The sequence below is a fragment of the Penicillium waksmanii genome (assembly GCF_028829765.1).
Source record: "Penicillium waksmanii strain IBT 27052 chromosome Unknown utg000007l:1.0-4314555.0:1.0-4317578.0, whole genome shotgun sequence".
NCBI lineage: Eukaryota > Fungi > Ascomycota > Eurotiomycetes > Eurotiales > Aspergillaceae > Penicillium > Penicillium waksmanii.
The window spans coordinates 1,612,648-1,637,999 of NW_026643253.1; the positions used below are offsets into that span (position 1 = coordinate 1,612,648).

At 50.8% G+C, this 25,352-nt stretch overlaps 11 protein-coding genes across 11 annotated transcripts; 8 read left to right on the plus strand and 3 right to left on the minus strand.

The window, feature by feature from the left end:
- Positions 1–316: 316 nt before the first annotated feature.
- Positions 317–4,746, plus strand: cwh41 (mannosyl-oligosaccharide glucosidase; the record flags this gene model as incomplete). Its single annotated transcript, XM_057266639.1, has 9 exons — positions 317–356; positions 439–1,621; positions 1,791–2,101; positions 2,161–2,682; positions 2,740–2,897; positions 2,952–2,997; positions 3,056–3,434; positions 3,499–4,414; positions 4,480–4,746. The coding sequence occupies 9 exons, from the start codon at positions 317–319 to the stop codon at positions 4,744–4,746; spliced, it is 3,822 nt and encodes a 1,273-aa protein (XP_057120840.1).
- A 599-nt stretch (positions 4,747–5,345) lies between these two features.
- Positions 5,346–7,987, minus strand: N7481_007421 (uncharacterized protein; the record flags this gene model as incomplete). Its single annotated transcript, XM_057266640.1, has 6 exons — positions 5,346–5,603; positions 5,654–6,030; positions 6,239–7,616; positions 7,683–7,731; positions 7,793–7,800; positions 7,874–7,987. The coding sequence occupies 6 exons, from the start codon at positions 7,985–7,987 to the stop codon at positions 5,346–5,348; spliced, it is 2,184 nt and encodes a 727-aa protein (XP_057120841.1).
- A 137-nt stretch (positions 7,988–8,124) lies between these two features.
- On the plus strand, positions 8,125–9,176 carry N7481_007422 (MMtag domain-containing protein; the record flags this gene model as incomplete). Its single annotated transcript, XM_057266641.1, has 2 exons — positions 8,125–8,363; positions 8,429–9,176. The coding sequence occupies 2 exons, from the start codon at positions 8,125–8,127 to the stop codon at positions 9,174–9,176; spliced, it is 987 nt and encodes a 328-aa protein (XP_057120842.1).
- Positions 9,177–9,682: 506 nt separating this feature from the next.
- On the minus strand, positions 9,683–10,524 carry N7481_007423 (phosphatase PAP2 family protein; the record flags this gene model as incomplete). The annotated part of the gene is made up of 3 exons (XM_057266642.1): positions 9,683–10,137; positions 10,232–10,421; positions 10,480–10,524. 3 exons carry the CDS (start codon positions 10,522–10,524, stop codon positions 9,683–9,685), a joined length of 690 nt encoding a protein of 229 aa, XP_057120843.1.
- Positions 10,525–11,410: 886 nt separating this feature from the next.
- On the plus strand, positions 11,411–13,299 carry N7481_007424 (RBR-type E3 ubiquitin transferase; the record flags this gene model as incomplete). The annotated part of the gene is made up of 2 exons (XM_057266643.1): positions 11,411–12,196; positions 12,238–13,299. 2 exons carry the CDS (start codon positions 11,411–11,413, stop codon positions 13,297–13,299), a joined length of 1,848 nt encoding a protein of 615 aa, XP_057120844.1.
- Positions 13,300–14,270: 971 nt separating this feature from the next.
- On the plus strand, positions 14,271–15,710 carry N7481_007425 (uncharacterized protein; the record flags this gene model as incomplete). The annotated part of the gene is made up of 1 exon (XM_057266644.1): positions 14,271–15,710. One exon carries the CDS (start codon positions 14,271–14,273, stop codon positions 15,708–15,710), a length of 1,440 nt encoding a protein of 479 aa, XP_057120845.1.
- Positions 15,711–15,843: 133 nt separating this feature from the next.
- On the plus strand, positions 15,844–17,683 carry N7481_007426 (uncharacterized protein; the record flags this gene model as incomplete). The annotated part of the gene is made up of 5 exons (XM_057266645.1): positions 15,844–16,239; positions 16,300–16,410; positions 16,546–16,630; positions 16,686–16,815; positions 16,870–17,683. 5 exons carry the CDS (start codon positions 15,844–15,846, stop codon positions 17,681–17,683), a joined length of 1,536 nt encoding a protein of 511 aa, XP_057120846.1.
- Positions 17,684–17,954: 271 nt separating this feature from the next.
- On the plus strand, positions 17,955–19,177 carry N7481_007427 (ribosome biosynthesis protein MAK16; the record flags this gene model as incomplete). Its single annotated transcript, XM_057266646.1, has 2 exons — positions 17,955–18,013; positions 18,277–19,177. 2 exons carry the CDS (start codon positions 17,955–17,957, stop codon positions 19,175–19,177), a joined length of 960 nt encoding a protein of 319 aa, XP_057120847.1.
- Positions 19,178–19,961: 784 nt separating this feature from the next.
- On the plus strand, positions 19,962–20,676 carry N7481_007428 (uncharacterized protein; the record flags this gene model as incomplete). Its single annotated transcript, XM_057266647.1, has 2 exons — positions 19,962–20,133; positions 20,228–20,676. The coding sequence occupies 2 exons, from the start codon at positions 19,962–19,964 to the stop codon at positions 20,674–20,676; spliced, it is 621 nt and encodes a 206-aa protein (XP_057120848.1).
- Positions 20,677–21,748: 1,072 nt separating this feature from the next.
- N7481_007429 (uncharacterized protein) lies at positions 21,749–22,982 on the plus strand (the record flags this gene model as incomplete). Its single annotated transcript, XM_057266648.1, has 2 exons — positions 21,749–22,107; positions 22,250–22,982. 2 exons carry the CDS (start codon positions 21,749–21,751, stop codon positions 22,980–22,982), a joined length of 1,092 nt encoding a protein of 363 aa, XP_057120849.1.
- A 341-nt stretch (positions 22,983–23,323) lies between these two features.
- Positions 23,324–25,074, minus strand: N7481_007430 (putative MFS sugar transporter; the record flags this gene model as incomplete). The annotated part of the gene is made up of 2 exons (XM_057266649.1): positions 23,324–24,429; positions 24,504–25,074. The coding sequence occupies 2 exons, from the start codon at positions 25,072–25,074 to the stop codon at positions 23,324–23,326; spliced, it is 1,677 nt and encodes a 558-aa protein (XP_057120850.1).
- Positions 25,075–25,352: the final 278 nt, after the last annotated feature.

Genomic DNA, 25,352 nt, shown 5'->3' on the forward strand with positions numbered 1-25,352 from the left:
GTTATTTCTATTCTAAAATCTTCTACGGCAAAGACCCCCTGTTACTTAATTGCCATTATCACAATTGGAAATTGGAGCATTATTAGACATGACATGTCATTCCCCCCCAAATGCCTACCCAGGATGTAGTTGATTGCATTTATTCAAGTTCGAGTTTGAGTGGCCTATAAAAGTCGCGGTTTCTCCTCCACATCGGCTGTGACGTAGCTCTCTTTAGACCACCGCCGGTTTTTACAATCAACTTTTTACCAACTCCCATACCACCGTGGCTTCGTTACAATTTTTGACCTCAAATATTGTGCCACGAGTATTCAAAATGACTGCCTCTGCAGATCGTCGTGAAATCGTCGTTATTGGTAAGATAGAACAAGCTATTTGCACCATTTCGTACCCCGCGCCGTTGCAACTGAATGCGCTGACCACATTTTTCACCTCCAGGCGGTGGTATAATTGGATGCTGCTCAGCATACTTCCTCACAAGACACCCCTCCTACGACCCAACTCGTCACAAAATCACCCTCCTCGAAGCCACCGATATAGCCGGCGGGGCATCTGGCAAGGCCGGCGGATTGCTTGCGCAATGGGCCTATCCGAACAACCTCGTGGATCTCAGCTACCCACTACACGCGCAACTTGCAAAAGAACACGACGGGAAAAATAGATGGGGCTACCGAGAGACCAACTGCGGCCAAATCGTCGTCCGCGGCCGCGCAATGACCGACAAACCCGCCACTAACAACAACAAACCCTCCGGCGAATCCCTACAGAAACGCAGCACCGCCGCAATGTCGAAACTAAAGTCTTCCAACACGCCCGAGGATCTTGACTGGATTGAACCGGATCTTCTACGCGCCTACGAGAGTATGAGTGGGCCTGGTGAAACTGCCCAGGTCCACCCTTACCTCTTCACCACGTCCATGGCCAAGCTAGCAGAGGAGAAAGGCGCGGAAATTATCCTAGGACAAGTCACTGATATTTCCCGTCCAGATGGCGCAGTTGAATCTGTCACATATACCGACAAGACCTCTGGAGACTCACGTACGATCCCGGCAACGGATGTCATTGTCGCTGCGGGACCATGGACTAGCAAAGTCCTTCCCGAAGCGCCCATTGCAGCTATGCGTGCACACAGTGTTGTCATCCGACCAACTCGGCCGGTTAGTGCGTATGCGCTTTTTACGAATATCGAGCTGCCGGCCAATTTTAACCCGAATGTTAAGTCGAGGCCTACGGCGGCGGCACCGGAGATCTATGCGCGTCCGGACGATACTGTTTATGCTTGTGGGGATGGTGATAAGATTGTCCCTCTGCCTGCGACGTCTGCGGATGTGGAAATTGATCAGGAACGGTGCCAGGAGATTATTGATCAGGTTGGAAGTATTTCTGATGAGCTGCGGGATGGGACGGTTCAAGTTCGACAGGCTTGCTACTTGCCTAATAGTACTGGGTTTGGTGGGCCTTTGGTTGGATTGACTCATGATAAGGGATTGTATCTTGCTTCTGGACATACTTGCTGGGGTATCCAGAATGGTCCTGGTACAGGCAAGTTGATGAGTGAGTTTGTATTTGATGGGAAGGCGAAGAGTGCTAAGATTGGATCGTTGGATCCTCGGGACCAGTTGTGAGGTAGAATAGTAGATTGAATGTGCATATGAATATTATATAACAAATAAGAATATACTACATATACCAATGCAATTGTAAATGCAATGGTAAATGTATACTCCTAGTACATACTGCTAGTTACTACGCTGGCAGGAGCTCGGGCCACGTAATTGCGGAGAGAACAGCAAGCTCCGCCCTCCGCTGCAACTTGAACTTCTGTCAACTCTCCGAAAGTCCATTGATGCCCGTGCAAAGATGCGACTTTTCGGTGTCTCCCTACTAACATCGGTCCTCTTTGCGACCGGGATCTCAGCAAACAATGATCCCACCGATGCCTCAATCCTAATCAACGAGGCCGCTCGCGCCAACAACCACTCCCTGCTATGGGGCCCCTACAAGTCCAACCTGTACTTCGGAGTACGCCCTCGCATTGCGAACAGCCTAGCTGCTGGATTGATGTGGGCCAAGGTCGATGACTTTGCCACTGCGCAGCAGAGTAAGTCATACTCTGATAATTGCACTTGCAATTGCAGTCGCAACCCCCAATCTTCGTAGGTGAAGTGAAAGGAAGTGCTGACTTTGACACCATTAAAGACTTCAGACACACCTGCGAACAAAATGAGGGTATGGCTGGATATGGCTGGGACGAATATGATGTGCGGAAGGGTGGACGAGAGACTATCCACGATGCTGGGAACAGTCTAGACCTCACGATTGATTTCGTCAAGGTCCCTGGCGGCCAGCATGGTGGTAGCTGGGGATTCCGCGTGAAGGGTACCCCTCGTGAAGACGGCAGCCCTGACCAGCCCACCACGATGATCTTCTATACGACCCTTGAAGGACTCGGCGAAGTGGGCGTTGATATGGACACGGCTTCCTTGAGCTCCCCACTTGACGGCGACTTGAAATTCACCGGCTACTCCTCGGAGCTGGGCGACTTCTCCATCGATGTCACCTCTGGCCCGGAGAGTAATGAGTATTTCAGCCACAACCACCCTACCAATGATGAGAAGCCATTAGGGCACGGAGTCGTGTCAAGTGCGACTATGCCGCAAGAGGCACTCTGGCAAGCTAAGGGTTCGTTTTGATGCAGTCTACGCCCTACCTGATCTATCTCATACTAATGACTTCTAGGCATTCTGTTCACTCAAATGAAGGGCGAGGTTGAGAAGACCATCGAGCAGCATGGAACCGATAACCCCCCTCCTCCGGCACAGTTGTTTACTATTCCTCACATTCCTGGACAGGGTAATGTTCACATGGTCCAGAAGGTCTTCACTGGCGCATTCGAGGTATGCACCATTGGAAACAAGCTCCTTTAAATGTATGGTAGCTGATTTTTCTAGTTTGATGTTCTTTTCTCTTCTGGATCGGCTTCTGAGCCCATGACTTGTAAGTTCCATATCTACTTTTTTGAACGAATGGCCACAATATCTAACTCGATGTTCAGCGGAGACTATGAACAAGGAGCTCGAGGACGCCTCCCTTTCGTTTTCGCAGAGGTTCAAGGAAGTTTTGGAGCCAAAGGCGCCCTTCAAGTCGGAAGAGTATTCGAGATTCTCCAAGGCTATGCTCTCCAATTTGATTGGTGGTGTTGGATTCTTCCACGGTGACGATGTCGTCGACCGCTCCGCCTCTCCTGCTTATGACGAGGAAAACGAAGGCTTCTGGGAGGAGACTGCCCAGGCGAGGGCTGCCGCACAGCCCGTATTCGAGGGCCCCAAGGATCTCTTTACCTGCGTTCCTTCTCGGCCATTCTTCCCTCGAGGTTTCCTCTGGGATGAGGGTTTCCACCTGATGCCTGTCATGGAGTATGACTCTGATCTTGCGTAAGTTACCCCTGCTACCACCGGCGATGGAATGTGGTGTACTGATTTTCTTTCCATATTTTAGTCTCGAGATCATCAAGAGTTGGTTCCACCTGATGGACGAGGACGGATGGATCGCCCGTGAACAGATCCTTGGCCAAGAAGCCCGCAGCAAGGTTCCGCAAGAATTCACAGTTCAATATCCCCACTACGCCAACCCGCCTACTCTTTTCATGGCCCTGGAAGCCTTCATGGACAAATCGAGAACCAACAAGAACAAAAGCGACGAGTCGGAATCTCTCGATATTCCCGATGTAGCAGAGAACCTCCGCACCGCGACCCTGCGAAACCCCGAACTATCTGAAGCCTACCTCCGCTCCTTCTACCCTCTAATGAAGAGACATTACAACTGGTTCCGCAACACCCAACGCGGCGATATCAAATCGTATGACCGCGAGGCATTCTCGACCAAGGAAGCCTACCGCTGGCGTGGCCGCTCTGAGCAGCACATCCTGACCTCTGGTATCGACGACTACCCTCGCGCCCAGCCGCCTCACCCGGGTGAGCTGCACGTGGATCTAATTAGCTGGATGGGCATGATGACTCGTACTCTGCGCCGTATCGCCGAGACCCTGGGCGAGGAAGATGATGCGGAGGAATTCGCGTACTACGAGAACGCCATCACTCGCAACATTGACGATCTGCACTGGAACGAGAAGGAACAGACCTTCTGTGATGCTACTATTGATGAATTCGAGGAGAGCGTTCACGTCTGTCACAAGGGTTATATCTCTATCTTCCCCTTCCTGACTGGAATGCTGGGACCCGATAGTCCCCGTCTCAAGGCTGTGCTGGATCTCATCCATGACCCTGAAGAGTTGTGGAGTGACTATGGCATTCGCAGTTTGAGCAAGAAGGATAAGTTTTACGGTACTGAGGAAAATTATTGGAGAAGTCCGATCTGGATGCCTATTAACTATCTGGTATTGAAGAATCTCTACGTAAGTTTGACCCCCCTTCCCGGGACGGTTTCCTTTACCAGCTTCTAACTAACACATCTATCCAGGACACCGCCATCACAAACGGTCCTCACCAGGAACAAGCTCGGGAAATGTACTCTCAGCTGCGCCAGAACCTGGTTGAGAACATCTTCAAGGAGTGGAAGGAAACTGGTTTCGCCTGGGAACAATATAATCCGGACACGGGTAAGGGACAGCGAACTCAGCACTTTACCGGCTGGACCAGTATGGTGGTGAACATGATGTCCATGCCTGATCTCAGCAAGAGTGCAAACAAGCACAAGCATGCGTCCGAGTCGCATGACGAGCTGTAGGTTCAATTGAGGTGTTGATGTATCTATATCTTGACTTTGGCTTTTGCATAAGATTTCCAATGTTGCATAAGACTCGGACCTTTCAAGGAATTAGACAAGTGAATGATATTGATAACACCCATTGCGGATATCGTAGTCCCTAGGAAGGTACTAGTATAAATAGTATGAATTTAAAGAGCAAAAATAAGCTACTAGTAAACAGAACTTGGATAAATACAACCAAATACTCCAATGCTAAAAATGCAGGGAGAGAATAAAAAACAAAGGGGAAAACAAAGGGGAAGCCAAAAAAAAGCTCCAAAATGCAAAATGTCCTCCACTCCCAGAGAAGATGGAGAGACAGGGGAACAGAGAGATGCGCATCATATAACGTATTTCACATGCGTACTCATACAAGAAGAAAAAAAAAAAAAAGAAAAGAAAAGAAACCGGGGTATGTAAATATGAATAGATGAATAGATGGATGAATAGAATAGAGAGAAGGAATAGAGAGAAGAAAGGAAAAGGAAAAATGGCCCTAAGGTCTCTCCCTAAACACTTGGCTGTGCAGGGGGGGTGCCATCGCCATCCATGGAAAAAACTTGAACCGTTGCAGGGCGTTATGTCTTCCAATCGTGCCAGAATTCGTAGCTCATGACAGTGTGATCGCAGAATAAGAGGAGAAGTCTGTAATGGCGGGATGGGTGCCAGCCGTGCCAGGGTTCATGGGGACGGTATGCGAGTGAGGCTTGCGCGTGTGACTCGGGGAGGGTGAGTTCCTTGGGCGGTGGTTTGTCTGCATTATTTTCTGCGGATTCGTCTCCATTTTCTTCCGTGTTTGTTGGGTTGAGGTGGAGGTTGTAGTAGTTGCAGCAGTGCTATGTCTAGAGCTAGAGTGGGGTTCGGACTCTGCGTGAAATTTGGACACTCCGCCAGAAGCCGTGGAAGAAGATGAAGTGGTAGATGGTTGTTGAGGGTCATTTTCGTCCGGATTCAGGATGCGGTAGTTGAATGTTTGCCAATCTGTCGGATCGATGCCGCGTGGGATACTCGGGACGTCTTGCGGTATTTCGAATCCTGGCATTGGACTAACGGTGATGCCGAGGAGGGGAATAATAGGGCGTTCTTCCTCGGCTTCTTGCGTTGAGAATGGCACGATCCAGTCCAGGCGGAATGAAGAACCGATTTCTTCGTGCCAGGTTAGAGATATTATAGCCACGCGTCCCTTTTGAGATGCTGCTATCACGAGGCCTAGCTCCGGAATGTATTTGACCATATTGAAGCGGTCACAGAGTGAGCTGATCTCTGCGTGGAGAGATACTCGTTGGAAGAGTGGGTTTTTGCAGACTATTTGGTATTCCGAGTCCATTGGGTAGGCGGCCAGGCTGATGTGGTGTTCAGAGAAATGAATGACTGGGAAGAAATTCGGCTGGGGGGGCTGTAAACATAATCAGCTATGCGGTTTTTTTTTGGTTGGTTTCCTTTGGTGTGCAAGGTTTAACGTTGAACTTACGGTGGACTGCCTTGTTCTTTAGTAGCGCCAGGGAAGGGTCAGGGTCCCCCTCCGAGCCATCTGGAATCAAGCACGGTGGTACGCGGTGATGATCATCATGGTCATCTTCTCCGAGGAGGTTAGGTAAATGACCCTGTATCCGTGACCTCCGAGTTTTGTCAGTAAATGAATCCTTTACTCGATTTTGACGTGCGCTTCTGGTATCGTAAAAACGGGGCTCGCTACTTCTTTCCGTCCTGGTATCAACGGCATAGACAGCATCGAATTTCCATGGCATAGAGTCCTTCTCGAGGCCAAAATAGGAGCGAGGTCGGTGTTTATCTTCAATGCAGCAATCAGAAGAAATTATATCATCCGGCATATAGGCAGGTGCGACGTCTCTGCTCGAGTCTTTGTGCTTGAAGCCATACACAAATATCTGCGATGCATCAGGAACTCCCTCTACCCCCCGGGATGTGTCGAGAATCGTTCGTTGCGCAATATTCTGTGCATCCGGCTTGCATCCACAAGCTTCTTCTATGGTGCGACACGGCTTGAATGTGCGCGGGTCGAGGGGAATGACCGACCAGCCCCTCTGAGGCGGATTGTTGGATGGATGGCCAGGGTAATACACCCTAGACGGCCATAAATCATCCCATATTCTCCAGACAATAAGCCTGTTGCTGATATCGGTGCTGACCATCCACATTCCATTCGGGTTCAGATCAAAATTGGCAAAAGAGACGCAAGGAATATTATCGAAATGACCTCTGTAGGTTAGTCGCAGGTTGCGGGATCGATAGTTCCGCGGCGTAAGCTGATGTAGTTCGTAGAGTTGTTTCCTGCTTTCCACAGGTACCCAAGTTTGATCTGCTGAGCTCATACCAGCACTGGTATCGTCGGGGTTTTCAATTTCATCACCTCTGTCCTCCGCGGCTGGATCCACCAATGCAAAAGCGTATACAGTAATGAGACCCGTATTGGCGCTGACCGCAATTAGACGAGCATATTTATGGGTGGCCAAGCCCCAGGCGCTCATTCCAACATTTTCCACGAAGAACGGGTTGACTTCGGACCCGTCAAAGGGTCGTTTGTAGCCACTCTTTGCGCATCGGATGACTGCGGAGTAGACCGCCTCTACATGATAACCACAGATATTTCCCGAGTCCGTCGCCAGCAACAGAACCTCGTCACGGCCTAGGTCATCCACAATGATATTGTTAATTGTGTGGGGGTGAACCCGATCAATATACCCTTCCATCAACGGTTCCTTCATGACAGGCTTGATGATCATTTCGGGATGGGAACCCAATAACTGAAGAGGACCCTTTGGAATCCAAACAAAGATATCACAGCGATGCGCCACGAAAATGAGATTCCTTCGTTGCGAGGCAGCCGACTTGAGGGGCAGATTAGCCTGAGGTTAATTGATTTGCATGAGGATTCTTTGTCTCTTGTTTCATACCAGGTTGTTTCGCCATGTCGCAATTGGCGGACCAAACTCATCATGTTTCCTGCAAATTCGGATCAATATCTCCATAACTCGAAATAACGGATTGTACCCTCGGAACATACTTGGAGAACTGTCCGAGTCAGCTTTCAATAGCTCACGTGAGGGGGTATCGGAGATGCGATATATGATATAAGCCCACTCACTCTTTCGTCTTCCTTTTCGACGTTCAAAGCTTGGATACGAGGTCTCAGTCGTTGATTATCCCGGCCATCGGGACCGACCTTCCGGTCTAGCCTCCCGGGGCTGGGAGAATCCATTTCCCAAGCTATGAATGCGGCTGCGGCCGAGGCTGAGCGATGTCCGGTTGTCGAGAGGAGGTGGGACGGGGATGAAGGGCGAGCAAGAGAGGAAAAGAAGGGAGTGGGGTCGGGGTTGTCATTGCCAAGGACCTAAAATGGTGCAAAAGAGAAGTTCAGAGGAGCACGAAAAGGGTATTTCTGTACAGGGCGAGATGGTCAACGTCGATGACCCAAGCGGGGGTGGAGCTTCCTTGACTGCCCACCGCCTTTGCCTGCAGTTGACTACTTTACCTACTGTACTCGGCACTCCACTCCACTTTATCTCTACCACCCCCATCTTACTACTCCAACACATCATGGATCTGGTGGCCAGTATACGCAAAGAAGGGAGTCGGTGAGTCCTCATTTCCCTTCCTTGATCTCCGGTCATCTCCGCAGAAGTGGCTAACCCTCCCTCAGTGGCGGCCGCAACGAGTTCAAATGGACCGACGTCCAGAGCTCCACCCACCGCGAAAACTACTTGGGCCACTCGGTGATGGCCCCAGTCGGACGCTGGCAACAAGGCAAAGATCTAGGCTGGTACGCTAAGGGCGAGGAAGGTGACCAAGAGGCAGAAGCCCGCAAGCAACAAGAAGAACGACAACGAGTCAAGGATGCCGAAGAAGAAGCCATGGCCCTCGCGCTGGGTCTCCCACCGCCAGTAAAAGCTCAAGTCCGAGATAACGCCAATCTCGAACCCCTTGGCGGCCAAAATACCGATCTGGCCCGAGAAGAGTCAGCCAAAAATGACAACAACGGATCTGGTGCGGGGAAGTCGGACCGAGAATCTCGCGGAGATCGCGATCGCGATCGCAGACACAGACGGGAGCGCAGTCGTAGCCCGCGGAGGGAACGAGAGCGACGGGGAGATCGCAGTGATGATCGTGGTCGTGATCGCGATCGGGATCGCCGTCATCGCAGAGACCGCGATGATCGGGCTCGTGGTCGGGATCAAGATCGGGATCGGGATACTAGGGATCGTCAGCCTCGTGGCCATCGGCATCGGTCTCGGTCCAGGGATCACGACCGTCCCCACAGAAGACGATCTCGTTCGCGCTCGCGAGACCGACCTCATCGCAAAAATGATGATCATCCTAAACATCGACGAGCAGACCGCAGCTACTCCCCCGCCGAGCGACGAGTCAATGCTGAGCGACGCCGAGACTGAATGCACAAATGACATTACTACCACCATGTTAACCAAATTTAATTCTTTCGATACCAATTTCATCAAACGGCGCTCGGGGCTTGGGAATTAAAATTCACTCAAATTTATGTCATGAATACGAATCAAATCAAATCATCACTTGGTTATTTATAAATATCACATTGCTAATATACTAGTCACTGGAGTGATAGCTACTTTGGTAGCTATATCTACTTTCAACAAATACACCCTTGGAAGTAGCGGCTAGCAGCGGAGACTTTAAAAAGTAATTTCTTTCGGCCCTACTAATAGTATGATCGGAATACTAGAAGGCGCAATCGCTAGAAATCTTGCTCAGATCGCGGCAAGTTTGAATGTATCCAACGATTATTGTTATTAAGTGTCCATACATTTGCGTAGACATGGTGTGCTGTGGTTCGAATAGATGGCGGGTATTTCCCTATATGCATGTTTATACCGATAATACTATACAAAGCAATGAAAACAGTGGGAGCCCTCGACTCCTTTCACTGCGACTTGCGCGCCGCATTTTGGCGCTGCTCCAACCGCTTAGCCTCCCACCGTTGCCAGCCCGGTTCGGCCAGATCTTCATTGACCAACAAGTCGCGCACTCGCAGCAAACGGGACACTGTCAGGTCCGCGGCCCAATCGATCCACCCCAGGCGTCGAAGCAAACCGGTGATCACGAACCAACCACAAGCGCACACGAAGCCGGCTCCACAGCCAGCCAGAACCTGTCGGGGAGTGTGATAATTCAAGTAGACACGACTGGCCGACACGGCCACTGCACTTGCGCAGAGGCCCACTGTCAAGGCACCCCGGAGTAGGAAGTCGGAGTAGGGGTAGGAGTTTGCGTAGGACGGGGTGTGTCGGAAGAGGAGGAAGAGGGTGAGGTAGACGGCGAAGAAGGTCATGAATTGAGCATGTGATGAAGGCATTCCATAGCCCTTGCCGAACATTTCTAAAATGCAGAATTCACCATTAGTGTCTGGATTCCACGGTTGGGTGTGAGGAGTGGAGGGGGATTGGAGAATGGACTGGAAGATGGAACTTACCTCGCGGTCGCTCTTCCTTGATGAGGCGTTTCAGCAGAAAGTTTAAGGCTTCACAGCCCAGTTGCCCAGCAAACATTAAGATGACCTCCATTTCTCTTGATGCCCAACATAGAGTGGCATAAGACACGCAGAGGGCTTGGGGAAGTAGAGCTAGCCATGCGGAGATGAAGGACAGGGGATCCTTGGGGTTCTAAAGGTGTTAGTGTTAAATTTGGAGGGGATGGTATATCACCAAGGACTTGACTCACATAGTGGACATGAGTTAGGGAGAGAGATGCCAACGGAGTATCCATGGTGCACCTTGAAAGGAGGTGAAAGGTGGAGAGTTGGGAGAGTTAAGAGTTGTTAAGAGTTGCCAAGTATAGCTGGGCCAGGATCCCATGTTGAACTAGCCGCTTTAAGGTGATAAGATATGGAAGGAACCCCCCCCCGGCACCTGCCTTACTTAGCCTACTTACTTACTTTTTTTTTGTTTTGGAGGGGTTCTCACCCGAGGAAGGCACGATCCTGTCGTCAATTTTTGATCAGGCACAAAAAGGGCAGGAACGTTCCTTTTTTTTTTTTTTTTGGCGTCTCGCTTCTTTTTCTTCTTCACTCTTCACTCTTCCCACTCTCACCTTTCTCTCTCACCCTACTCACAACCTACAAAGTTCCCCTCCACCCCCTCGTGGCCCAACCTTTTACTCTTCATTTCAAACCATGACGCAGTCGCTGTTCTACTTCCCGTCCATCTCATCTGCCGCTCACACTCAACCCGCCGCTTCGTTACATCATTTGATATACCCCTCCTCAGCAAATTTACCAAATCTACCAAATCCACACTACCGAGCACGAATAGTTCAACCTCAACTTCCTTGATCTTGGGATTTCGACAATAACCCTTCGGGGTTCCTGTTGGTCCCTATTTGTTCTCGCCTCTTCTCCGACTGGCGTGTCTTTCCTGCAGGAATCGTCACCCTCCCCCCCCCATTTCTGCCCGATCGCCACTCGATTTTATTCTATTTTCCACCATCAGTACGCAACCCTCTTGCGGACGGGCAAGTCATGACCCTTCGCTCTTGAACAGAACCCATCCCGAGTTGCGGAGTTGCGGAGGCCAGACCGCGGCAGACGCATCTCAGATACCCTGTTCCTGACAACAGATCTTCCCCAAGGCCCCCTCCCATTCATTCTACAAGGATGACCGATTCCGAAGAGGACGACCGCTCAGTCGAGCTGTCATCCATCGTCGCCATCTTCCCGGAGATTCACATCGACCCCGTCTCGCCGTTCAAAGCCTCATTGGATCTACCCGTGACCTTACCATCGCCGACCCGCTTCTGCTTCGAACAACCACTTGACCACGGCCTGCCCGCGCTGACACCTCCAACCTCTGTCGATGGCACCAAGGCTGAGCTTGGTCCGGTCGCAGTCCGCGATGTTCATATCTTATTACACCTACCTCCTCTCAGTCTTGAGATTCACCTACCGGAAGGCTACCCCGCCGAAAAGCCCCCCGTTGTCCGGCTCAACACTCACCCGCCATGGCTCCCAGCGCCTACACTTGAGACGTTGACCAACGATTGCGAAAGGTTATGGGAAGAGTGTGGTCGGGATATGGTGGTCTTCACTTACATCGACCACCTTCAGCAATTGGCCGAATCAGCCTTTGGAATCCAAGACACCCCTGATGGCGAACTTTGTCTCTCGCAAGACCTGAAGATTGCATTGCTAGAGTTCAACAATAAGACCGAACGCGAAAAGTTCGAAAAAGAAACCTTTGAATGTGGGGTGTGCCTGGAGCCTAAAAAAGGTGCCAATTGTTACCGACTACAGCGATGCTCCCACGTCTTTTGTGTTGCTTGCCTGCAGGACTTCTACAACACATGCATCACCGAGGGCGATGTGGATAGTGTGAAATGTCTGGCACCGGACTGCGATACGGCCCATGGCACGGATCCGGTGGCAGGGACGATACACCGCGTCGTAAGAAACGTCGAACTCTCACGCCCAGCGAACTTCTTCAGATCCCACTCGCCACGGATACGGTGAAGCGTTATGTCTTCCTCCGACGCAAGAAACAGATCGAGGCGGACAAGACTACAGTTTACTGCCCACGACAGTGGTGCCAAGGTGCTGCTAGGTCGAAGCGACACCCTAAACCGGTTGACCCGATGGCTGATGACGAGGCATCTGATGACGACGAGGGTGCTACCTCTGGTACGAATGAAGATACTGCACCAATCCCTCCAGTCGAGGAGCGACTTGCAATCTGCGAAGATTGCAACTATGCATTCTGCAACATTTGTCGAAAGGGCTGGCATGGCGAGATCGTTCGCTGCGTCCCACCACGTCGCCAAGAAGAGTTGACAGAAGAGGAGAAGGCAACAGAAAAATATCTTTCACTCTACACAACACCTTGTCCAGAATGCAACGTGCCTTGCCAAAAACGCATGGGCTGCAACCATATGCGCTGCTTTCAATGCGAAACACACTTCTGTTATCTTTGCTCCGCCTGGCTGGATCCCTCGAATCCATACCTGCATTACAACCGAGGCGAAAGCACCTGTTTCAACCGTCTCTGGGAACTGGAAGGTGGCGACGGCACCGATCCAGAAGGCGCCGAAGCACTGCATCGTATCCCAGACGAACTCCTCATTTTTGAGGACGACCATGATGACGCCGGCAGCGATAGTGATGCCGATGCCGATGTCGATTTCGATGACGATGAGGACGACGGCGTACACAATTGGGATTTCAGCGATGATGAAAATGACCATATCTACCTTCCTCCCCCTCCAGCTCCTGTTCCACCCCGTCCGAACCGCGACGCTGCTAGAGCTGCCGGTGCAAATGAAGGTCGAAATGTCGACCGTGCCGCGCGCGCTGCAGCACTGGAGCGGCAGGCACAAGCTCACGCCATCGCAGAGATCCGACGACGCGAGGCTGCTGAGCGTCCCCTCCGACCACTTGGACCAGGTCGGGAAGTGGTAGACTTCCGCGCTGGCTTGCAACGTTTCCTAGAGCTTGTGCAAAACGACCGCGAAGATGAGTGGGACAGTGATGAGCTCGATGATGATGATTTCTAAAGCCACAAATACCTCTCATGCTTCCTCCCCTTTTTTTTTCGTCTGATTTCTTTCTTTGCACATGTCATACCACATATCCCCATGAGCGACGAAAATTTCATGAACACGATGCATGCAGCTCTTATGATGAATGTTTTACCTCTCTCCACTTTTTTGCTATTGCTTTTCTACCTGGATCTGGATTCTTTTCCTTTTCCTTTTTTCTGCTCTTCTTTGCATATTCCCCCTTCTCATTGCTCTTTTTTTCATCTGTCGTATGGGGTCTACCTTAGAGGTTCACGCGCTTGGTTTCTTTCACTGCACTGCATCTTAGTTCTTAGCGAGTCTCTTTACTTGTACATTCTAGATATCAAATCTCGTTTTGTGTGCGATACAGTGTCTCGATCTGTTTGATTTGAATTGCTATCTCCAGGGTTTCGAGAGTGCTCCCGGGCTTCCAACCGCCTGGCCCAGCGGGTACAGTCACCCTCTTGCTTCTTCTCAGCGGACTGGCGTGCAAAATCTCCTCCGTGGTTGGAAGCTTAGAAAACTGGCGTACGAAGTCCGAGCTTCCAAGGGTTTTTTTTTTCTTCTTGATTCAGAATTGAACAGACTCTTAACTCCCGGTTCTTGCTACCAGATGCCCATTGATTCTCCGCGCGACAGTACTCGTAGAATAGTATGCCGGTGATCTACATAGATCTATGTTGATATCACGTGCTCCGGAGATGGGACCTTAAGGTTGGTATCCTATGATCACATGACTCTTATCTTATCGTCTGCCACCGCCGTGGGAGTGTTTGTCCATTTGGATGGGCCACACCGCGCATTCAATGGATTGATCGAGGTCCTTTCGACCTCTAAATCCTCTCTGTCACCAATCACCCATATATCACCCTGATGTTATTACTTCCTCTCACTGACCACACCCTTTTGGCCAGCCACTACTCCGTTCATTCCTAACATTTACCCACACTCAGCGGCCACCCCTCATGGATATCCCGCCTCCGGCTGGCGACGTCGCTATGTCCGAACCCGAGTCCGAACACCACATCGTCAAGGCCGACGAAATGGATCAGACGGGCACAGATATCTCGCCCGTCTCAGACGACCAATTGATGGAGGAAGTCGCTCAGGGCATTCGCCAAGAACAAGAACAAGCTGAACAGGCCGCGCCTACAGCGGAACCCACCCAGCCTGAGCAAGCCCCCAAGCGACCCGAACTTCGTCGAGATAACTCTGCGCCTCCTCCTCCTCCGCTTCAACCACCTCCTCCAGCCCCAGTTCAGCAGGATGCAGATCGCCCAACAGACTCCCTAAGTCTGGCTCAGCTGCGTAAGCTTGTGCAAGACATGCCCAAGATCGAACAACCTGCTTATGCGTTCGAATATGCCGATGCTCAATCATTCCCAGATGAGATTGAGGAATGGTTCCAGTACAATGAGTTCGATCGAGTCATGTTGGTTGGCATGAAGTCCACTTTCGGCCGCCAATGGAGCGACTTCACCTTGAGATATGCCTCGCAAACCCCTGGAGTATCATGGATAGAAGCCTCGGAAAGCTTGCGCCGGAACTTTGTTAGAGAATCTCTCGATAAAACACGGCACCCGGACGTTTCGGTGCGACTGGAAGCCCTGGAGAATATCTGCTATGCTGTGACGGGTACATGGGGTTCCACCGCCGGACGAGTCGCGCAAGACTTCCCATCCAGCCCCGATTCGAAGACAGCGGAGACTTCTCGATCAAAATCTCTCCAAATTGAGTGGATTGAACAGAACGTCTCGCTTGTCCAACAATGTGATGGAATTTCCGTTCTAGTGGAGAGATTGAGTCAAATATTCGACAAGAGCCGCCCCTCCTTTGGTCCTGACCCTGATGGGATTGAATTTGAACATCTCAGTGCAGGGGACATTGCCGCCCCAGAGCGTGAGGCCAATTTATTGCTCACTTCATTGTACTTCACCGTTGAAGTGGGCCGAAGGCAAGAGGGCCAAGACCCCCAGTGCACTCTAATTCGTGATTCGCTTGTCGAATCCAAGCCCTGCCTATTGGTAGCAATTGTTGAAATCATTGCGAGGCTGAGATGGGACGAATCTGCCAATATTCCCCTCACTAGAATCATCTTGCTTTTATGGAAGACGTTACTCCTTGTCTTCGGTGGCACCGAGCGGTTAAAGAGAGCCAAAGAAGTTCTGGAACCAAAATTCAAGACTGAAGAGGACTCGACGAACCGAAGAACTCCCTTCTTAACCGCATCACCCTTGGACTATCAGACCTTCCGTCAGGAAATCACATCCAAATATCCTGCCTACAACCCCCCGCCAGCTCTCGTTCCCCTTGAGCTTGATAATAATTCAATTCTCCCACCTCTCCCCCCAACATCCCCACAAAACAACAGCGCCATTCTGCGGAGTTGGCCCGTCTGTCGCTAGTGGCAACGGCTCTATCCTGCAACAATCCGTTCACATTGCGACCCCGGCTCCATCACCGCCCCCATCGCCCATCGGCCCCGGTGGGAAGGCGGGCAAAAAGCAAAATTACCAAACCAACCAGAACTTCCCGCTGATGTATCCTCCTCTGGATGATACCAGTAATTTGATTGGTGGCAAAGGCACCACCGAACGCCAGGATGTCTTGGTGGGGAAGAGATGGGAAGGCAACGACGTGCCAGCGTCGATTATTGAAGCGGGCAGACTATTTTCCACGCATGTGAAGATGACACGAGCAATGCAACAACTTTGGGACGAACGCGAGAACTTCATGAAGTACGACCGTGGTTGGAACCATGAGCAACCCTCTCGTGTGCCTGACTATTCGTGGACCAACAACTTGCCAGAGGATATGAACCACCTTGACTTAGATGGCAGCGAGCAGTCTTCCCAATCTGAGCCCAAGATACCTAGGGAGAAGGTCGATGATCCAGATATCCAGCGGCGACTTGATGCTGTGGAAGACTTTTATGTGAGTGAACGAAGCTTCCTATTGATTATCAAATCGATTGATAGCTAATATCTTGTTCAGACCCACACCTTGGCTCACCTTCAGTCCATTACCATCGTCTTCTTGAAGATCATTCTCACGAATGTTAGCGCCGTGGTTAACCAGGCGAATGCATCCAACTCACAAAGCATGGTACAGAGCATGGTGTATGTATTCTCGGATCCTACCTCGATACAACGCATTTCCTAACGAGATTTTCTTTTAGCAATGGTCATAGTATCAATGGCGGGTCTGGGATGTTCCCCCCCTGAGCTTCATATTGATGAGCTCGATAACATTCGATTACGGGAGATCACTGGAAAGGCTGTTTCTGGAACCCTGATTCTCATGCTAAAATGGTTCAAGCGGTCTCGTATGTCTACGACCTGACCTTTCTTTTTCAGAAACCCCTTGCTAACGGATCCTAGATATCCTCAAATTCGAGTATATGACTCAGCTCTTGCTTGATTCGAATTATCTCCCATTGATTCTGAAGATGTTCGCTCATCAGGACGTTGACCAGGCGGTTGCGCAGAAAAATGACCGCGAGGAATTATCGTTAGTCCTTCCTACCCTCTTTAATCTCATGCGCGCACTATACTGACTGTTTAGATTCTTCCACTTCTGCTCCGAACACACTGACCACCGCATCGACTCACAAGACGAGAACGGCGGAGACACCGAGAGCGAAGACGACGCAGCTCCACCCCCGATCTCCCGCCACCGCCCCAATGTGAACGGCACCAACTCCGCTCGCGGATTATCGCCCGAAGAGTCCATTGCAGAGCAACTCGAGGGACCTACGCGACCAGAGGTTGACGAACTAGGCTATCCCACCGCACCACCCCCCAAGGAGCCAATCACCATCTTCTCCTTCCGCAACTTCTTCTCCGCCATCAACTACCTGCACATCATGCAAAAAATCACGCGGGACAAAGCGCACCGCTGCCTCCTTCTCGTGCAATATAAGTCCAGCACGATTCTGCGCAAGGGTCTTAAGATCCCGGACCCCCATCTGCGCTTCTACACCCTGAAGCTATTCAAATCCCAAGTCCCCTACTGCGGCCGTAAATGGCGCCAGAGCAACATGCGCGTCATCACGGCTATCTATCTCTACTGCCAGCCAGAACTTCGCGATGACTGGCTCGCTGGGTCGGACGTGGATGCTGAGGTCGAAGAAGCGCTGCCGTTGGAGCAGGCGCTTCGCGGACTCACGCATTGGTGGCATCTACGGCGGTACAAGGATGTCATGGGTGGGCCGGAGGGTGCGTCAATGATGGAAGAAGAGCGCGACTTTTTCGTTCGTGAACTTGAGTCTATGGATTGGGGTGGTGAGGAGATGGTTGAGGAAGGTGATGTTGGTGGTAACCATGCGATGAACGGGACTGAATGGGATGGTGGTCTTCAGGTGGAGGGTTGGGCGTGAGAACTTGAAGTTGAAAGGAACATAAACCGTATTTTAGCGAGTCATGCCAATTACAATACCCCTGCATGAACAAAAGATCGCCAGTAGCATCAGAATATGTGAATGCTGTAGTATACTTCCCAAAGCGGTGGCCCGGGGCACTGACACGCCGCCTATCGATAAGCAACCACGTGACCTGCCTTTTTTTTTCTTCGATCAACACGGCAACGGAGAACTCCAGTTCCAGTTCCAGCACGTTCACTTCACTTCACCTCACCTCCCCGTGCCCATCATGTCCGACGAAATCGTCTGGCAGGTGATTAACCAGCAATTCTGCTCCTACAAACTCAAGTGAGTGTGCAACCCCCAAAAAATCCCGCAACCCAACCTTGAGCAAAAAGTTGGAAGAATCGGCATGGCGGATCCACCCATCGAAAAATTGCTTTCGCAACGAGATGTGACAGCAATCATCTATGGACTTGAATTCAGCACCCTAGCGATGACAAGGAATTGAAGCACAGTGCAAATAAAAATGCAACAGGCCACAGGGGGAAAAAGAGAAAGAGAAAGAATGAAAAGGAACAACCTCACTAACAATCCAACCAACTCTTCAGAACCACCAAGGAGCAAAATTTCTGTCGCAATGAATACAACGTGACAGGCCTTTGCAACCGGCAATCCTGCCCACTCGCCAACTCCCGCTACGCAACTGTCCGGGCAGACCCCGAGACTGGAGTCATGTACCTGTATATGAAGACAATTGAACGAGCACACATGCCAAATAAATGGTGGGAGCGCGTCCGTCTGTCATCAAACTACGCCAAAGCCTTGGAACAACTAGATGAGCGACTCCTCTACTGGCCGAAGTTCCTGACGCACAAGTGCAAGCAGCGTCTCACCCGGCTGACGCAGGTGAATATTCGAATGCGCAATATCGCCAAGGAAGACGAGCGTCTCGGCGAGAGAGTTGTGCCCAAACTCGCACCTAAGATTCGTCGTCGTGAAGAGACTCGTGAACGGAAGGCTCTTTCTGCAGCTAAGGTTGAGCGGGCGATTGAGCGGGAACTGATTGAGCGTCTTCGCAGTGGTGCGTACGGTGATCAGCCGCTTAATGTTGATGAGGGGATTTGGAAGAAGGTTCTGCGTGGTCTGGAGCGTGCTGGTGATGGGCAGCGGGATGAGGATCTTGATGATGGGGAGGAACTTGAGGAAGAGGAGGAAGAGGGTGTGGGTGAGGTGGAGTATGTTTCTGATCTGGATGAGGAGGAGGATTTGGAAGATATTGAGGATTGGCTTGGTGAGGGCTCGGGCGGCTCTAGTGATGAGGAGTCTGAGGATGAGAGCGATGATGAGGACAGTGATGAGGATATGGCTTCTAGTGAGGATGATAAGAAGCCAAAGCCTGGTTCTAAGCGGAAGCTTCCTGCGCCTACGGCCAAGCCGCGCAAGAAGGGTCCTCGTATCGAGATCGAGTACGAGACCGAGGGCGCTGGCAAGGAGCAGGTCATGGCTTAAGGCTTGTTCGACTTGTTCGGCTGAGGTTTTGGGAAAAGTTCATCTGTTGCATGGCGTTCCAAGGATGTGGTCTTCTTTTTCCTAATCGTTTGTTCTTATTTTTTGTCTGTGTTCTGTGATTCTATGGTCTGGATTCATTCCGGATATTGCATCTACTTATACATATCTGTCAATACGGGTCTAGATACCATTTGAATGCTTAGTTACTGAATTATTTTGAAACAATGCCTTTCATATGAGTACTCGTAGTAGTAGCTGTTCTTAATAAACCCATAGCTGCGAATGATGACGCCGAATGATTTACAACCAACTTAGTACCAGCTACCACCTCATCAGCCCTGGTAGCACCGGTTGATATGGAGTATATTTGCAAATGAAATCTCATCTATATTATCTATTTACTCATATTATTATTTAGGGATTCCATTCCAGGACGATCCAATTAATCTCCTGCAATTCTTCTGAAACCAAGTATAAGATCACGTGCCACTGCTGTTTCACCACCGCCACACGCCGCTTTGCTTTCTTGTTCTCTCCAACTCACCCACAGGAGCCGGCTCTTGGGCAGCATAAATCTAATCCGGACCTCGCGCGGTCTTCTGTACATTTCTCCTTTCAGCCTCGCAAGGCTATTGGTCAATTCCACCAGCATCTCACAATTTCCCCGCCACCTCGGCCTTCATCAGAAGAATAGCTCCGCATCACCCCACCCCACATCCAAGCTGTCCTCTCCACACACTGCAAACCTGGGCACTGTGAACAAACCACCCCCACGAAAGCCACAATGAGCTCCTACTTCTCCTCCTACTCCTCGTCCTCCCTCTCAACCGCCCTCAGCTCCCGACTCACCAGTCTCCGGCGAGCAATCACACTCGGTGACGAGAAAGACGACCCCGACAACGAAGACTGCTCGCACATTTCTAACGCCCTCCGCGCCTACTATACCGAGAAAGGCCGTCCCTTCCCACCCTGGCTACCTCCAGACCCAAAAGCACCCCAAGCCGCACCTGCCCGCGTTCTCGCAACCTCCTCCCAACCCCCCCGGCCAAGGCCAAGGCCAAGGTCCCGCCACCGGCGCCTACGGCCGGAGCAGTGGCGGCGGCCTGGGTGATCTATGGGGTGATTCCGGCGGTGCATCCCAAACACCCGGGGCGCAAACAACCAGCCTTCGTCGCGGACGCGGTGGTGCCGCACCCCCTCTGGTTCCGATGCACAGCGCACCGCCTGGTCCAATGCATACACCTTCCCCACCGCTCGCGCACGCCCAGTCCCATTCACCTACCCCGTCCGGCGCACTGCATCCAGCTGGTGCGCGGCCGCTGCCGAGTCAGCGCTCCGGATCTCATCAACCTGGTCAGCAGAGAGTTAGTCAGGACCGGCCTGGTGCGGGGTCCGCGCAGGAGAGACTCCGGGCTCGACTGCAGGGTGGTCGGTCACCTAGTCCGAATATTGATCCTAAGGTGCGGAAGCCGGTTGGTGGATCGGGTTCGCGGTGGTGATGTTGCGATTGCGATTACGATTGAATTGCATGGTAGCATGGCGTTGGGTGTTTTGTTTTTGTATTGGTTTTGGTTTCATTGAATTGTCGTACATATTTACATCCATGAAGAATATGATTAGATTTCAAGAATGCCTTGCTTGTTGGTCAGTTACAGTTTCCCTCAAGTTCAAGTTTCCAATGTAGTTGGATACAATTGCCTACCTGGGTATAGTTCTTATACTACGAAGTTACGGACTCGGAGTTTATTTCCACTATATCACGATGGACCATGATACCATGATATACCTAAATGACTCGTTTATGCCGCGGAGTTCCAATCAGCCCTGGACCCCAAAGCTCAAGGCGGTGTTCTCTTAATACGAAGTGCGGAGTACTCTAGTGCTGTTCTTGAACCTTGTTCAAGTTTCGGTCAATTGGCCCAGGGAACGTTAATACTTGTTATGAAGGTACGAGTATCATACATCCTCAATATCTTCAAATATAGTTTGTACCTGTCGGTACTTCCCGTCACCTAACTATCAACCATATTTCCCCTGGAGCCATGGAAAGCAAAAGCTCACAAGACGTAGAATAATCGAATCCCATGCCGATCGACCCGAGTCTGCCTTTCAAATTTGGCCCCAATCCTCGAGAACGAAAAGGAGGCTCTGGCTTCCTCATTGGACCCTGTGAATATCAGCACTGGCCCATGGTCGGCCTGACTCGACCTAACATGAGCGGCAATTGGTGTATGGCCAAGTTGTGGGACGATAGACCATAATTATTCCCCGTTATTGACGACCAAAAAGCCAATTATATCTGTTGTGGGGCAAATCAAGGGTCTTTTGGGGACAAGAATACAACCAAGCATATGCTAATTCCATGACATCTGCTCAGCCACGACAGACCTTAAGTAGATTTGATCGTCGCTCATATTTCCTTTCTTCCTTTCCTTTCCTTTCCTTCTTACGTTCTCCCTCCTCATTTCCCTATTCTCACCTCCTTGCGCAGTCTTTTCCCATACTAGTACCCCTACTATAATATATGCCACTCTGCAGCGTCACAGAGCGAGTACTAGTATAAATGCAACAATGACCGCTACCGGCCCCTCCAATTTCGGCCCTCTCACCACAATCTTCAGTCCACCAGCATGGTGTTCGAACGAGCGATGGATCGCGCACGATTCTACCCAAGGTGGCACACTTCTACGGTGGGGCGCAACATGCGAGTCTGGAACCATTGGCTTCGCATCTGAATGCTATCCGACAGGCTGGACAGGATCCAATGCCAGCGCACTGAGTTATAAAGGTTTCTCGCCCGGATTGGCGTGTCCGAGTGGATTCACTGGCGCTGCGTCTGCGAGTCATATTGAGCAGTCTGATCATTTCGTCTTGTCAGAGTATATCACCGACTTGGGTCAGCATGATCTTGCGACTGCTTGTTGTCCGAAGTGAGTAACTAGTTTCTCCCCTGCGCTGCAATATAATGTAGACCTCGAAACAAACACCCTTCGTCAAGCTCAAGTTTTCAACCTACGAAGATGACTACTACTTGTCCTCCAATACTAGTGTACTAATGCAATATCCTTCTAGAAACTACGATTATAACGGCCACATGTGCGTTAGTCACACGCTATCCTTCGACTCAGCACACCCATTCCTAACAACATCCGGCTCGAAATGCATCCAAACAACGAGTTTCAAATATTTCCAATCAATCGGTTCATCCGCCTCAAGCGGCCAAGCAACCTTCCAAGCCTACCCCGTCATAATCGTCCAAGACTCCCGCTCCTCAACCTCTATCCCGCAACCAACAGGCTCCAAAAACAGCAACGGATCTTCAAATTCGGGCGCTCTATCCACAGGCGCTAAGATCGCTATTGGCGTCTGTATCCCTATGGTGATTATTATCATCGCTGCGTTGGCTTTTATTTGGTGGCATCGACGGAGGGCGAGGGCTAAGAAGGACGCTGCCGCTGTCGCTGCCGCTGCCGATGAAGGGGTCACTTCTTCGCAGAAGGATCCGTATGCTGGGAAGCCGGAACTTGATGGCGAGACACAGGTTGATCCGTATAAGAGTCAGAATCGAGAATGGGAATTGGATGCGGCGGGTATTGTGGTGCCACCGGTGGAATTATCTGCGCTGCAGGGTAATGTTTTGACTGAAATGCCAAGTGAGAAGAGCCCCGATACGCCGCAGGCTGAGCTTCCGGGTGATTTTGGGGCTTTTGGTACGGAGGGGAAGACTGGAGATGATGATGCTAGTAAAAATGAGACCAAGGACGGGAATGGGAATGGGAGGCATAGTCCGGCTCAGGATAAATAAATCAAGCTTGGAAAGGACTTGATGATACCTTGGGTGTATATATTGGATTGAGGTGGTTGGTTTTTATTACTACTATGCATACTATAGCGATATTATGTAGGAGTTAAGGGAAAATAATTGGAATTGTAATTGGATCTTGGTGGTTTCGATGATTTACTCAATTGATCGGGGTATATTGCTGTGCATCGTGAGCACATCGTCACTGCATAAATCACTGGCATCCATAGACTGGAATAAATGGACCAAAATAGTATCATGATCAGATCATGATATCAAAAAAGAGAAAACGGAAGAAAATGCAAAAGTCAAACTTGATATATTCAAGTTCTCCCATCACAGCTTTACTTCTTCTTGTAAGGCTCAGGAGAGAAGACCTTCTTGAAGCGGAAGTGCGACAGATCACGAATGACCTCGGAAGTCTGCTTCAGGTTCTGCTTCACAATGACCGAAGTAGGCTTGGAGAACAGCTCATCAATCTCCTCGAGAGAAAGGTTCTTAGTCTCAGGCATGAAGATGATCTGGTAAAACCATCCAAGCACGGCAATGCCACCGTAAAAGCCGAGAGTCAGGCCAATCCGGGTCATGGACTCCATCATGCGAGTGAAGTTGTAGGTGACGATGAACGAGCACAGGAAGAGAGTCGCGTCGGCGGTGGTCATTCCGTAGTGACGGAGGTAAGTGGGGAAAACCTCGGACGGGATAACCCAGGTGAGACAGGCGTAGGAACCAAAGAAACCCATATACAAGATAATACCAGTTAGGTAGAGGCCCTCAGCAAGCTTGGGGTGGGTGTTGTAGTCGATGGTGTATCCAGCACCGACAAGAACAAGACCAACAAAGAAACCCGGCAGCATGGCGTTGGCCCAGTAGCGACGACCAAATCGCTCCATGTAGAGCACAGCAGGGATACATCCAAATAGAAGCGAGCCACCACCGACCAGAGACATGAAGATGGCGGTCTTGTCGTCGAAGCCGATGTTCTTCATCAGTGTCGACATGTAGTACATGACAGCGTTCACACCGGTCAACTGGCCCAGAACAATCATGATATTGGCATACACGATGGCACGGCGGGCACGAGGCTTGGTGAAGAAGTCCATCCAGGGATACTTCTCGGTGGCAAGCTGCTCTTCACGCTCGGCGGTCACAGCCTGGCGCATGCCGAGGAATTCATCCTTTGAGTCGTAGTCGTCGAAGCCGCGGATGCGCTTCCAGACAGAGTAGGCGGCGACGTCGCGACCCTTGTGCATTAAATAACGGGGACTCTCGGGGAGGAATATCATTCCAACCAGCAGAATGGTAGAGAAGACCAGAGAGGATCCCAGAATGTAGCGCCAGTTACCGGTGACTGAGAAGAACATAGCAGCGATGGCGTATCCGAGGACCTCACCCAGCGCGATATTCAATTGATAGGCCGAGACAAGGTTACCACGAATGCGACTGGGGACTATCAGAAGTGGAAAAGTTAGTATATAAGGCTCGGATGGATACGAGAAAAAGACATCAGATATCAGAACTTACCACACTCAGCGACGTAGACAGGCACAGTACCACCCTCAAGACCAACACCAGCTCCGAGAATGAAACGACCGGCGAAGATCATACCGAAGTTCATCGCACCAGCCTCCAGGGCGGCACCAATGGTGTAGAGAATGCAAGAAACAATGATAGACATTTTACGGCCGAGATATTCGTTCGAAGGTGAAAGGATGAGGGCACCAGCGACGGCACCGAGGGGCATACCGGAGTTGACCAGACTGTTCAGCGAGTCATTCAGATGTAGGTCCTTGGGGAGATCGATAGCACCGGAGATGAGAGACTGATCGAGACCGGAGAGCAGACCTCCCATAGAGGCAAAGGCGACGATGATGTAGGTAAAAAGGGCGGGGTTGTTCATTGTGACTTCAAAAAAGGGCTTGGGAAGCGATTGCAGCCGCTCTTCCAGTTGTTGCAACTCGGCATCCATAGCTGCCTCGGTCAATTCACGGTCCTCCTTGGATTCCTTGAGGTCCTGAATATCGTCCACTTCGAAGGCGCCAACCTCCTTGTCCTCCCTGTGGGAATCGGAGGGCATGTCTTTGACTTCCGCCATGGTGTAGTCAATAGACTGCCCTTAGAGCAGAATGAGACTATTTAAAGAAGAAGAAAGAGAAACGAGCCAGTCGTTTCAGACTAATCCCTAACTATCAAGAGGGATGTAAATAGAGAAAGAGAATTGGACAGGAGAAGATCAACGGAGGAGAAGGTGAAATGGAAGGGGGGAGACAGGAACTATTTGAGGCCGACCTCAAGTCACACTACACACTACGCAACGCATTACAATGACGACCGGAAATACACTCTGGCGCAAACCCAGGGACCAGTATGAGA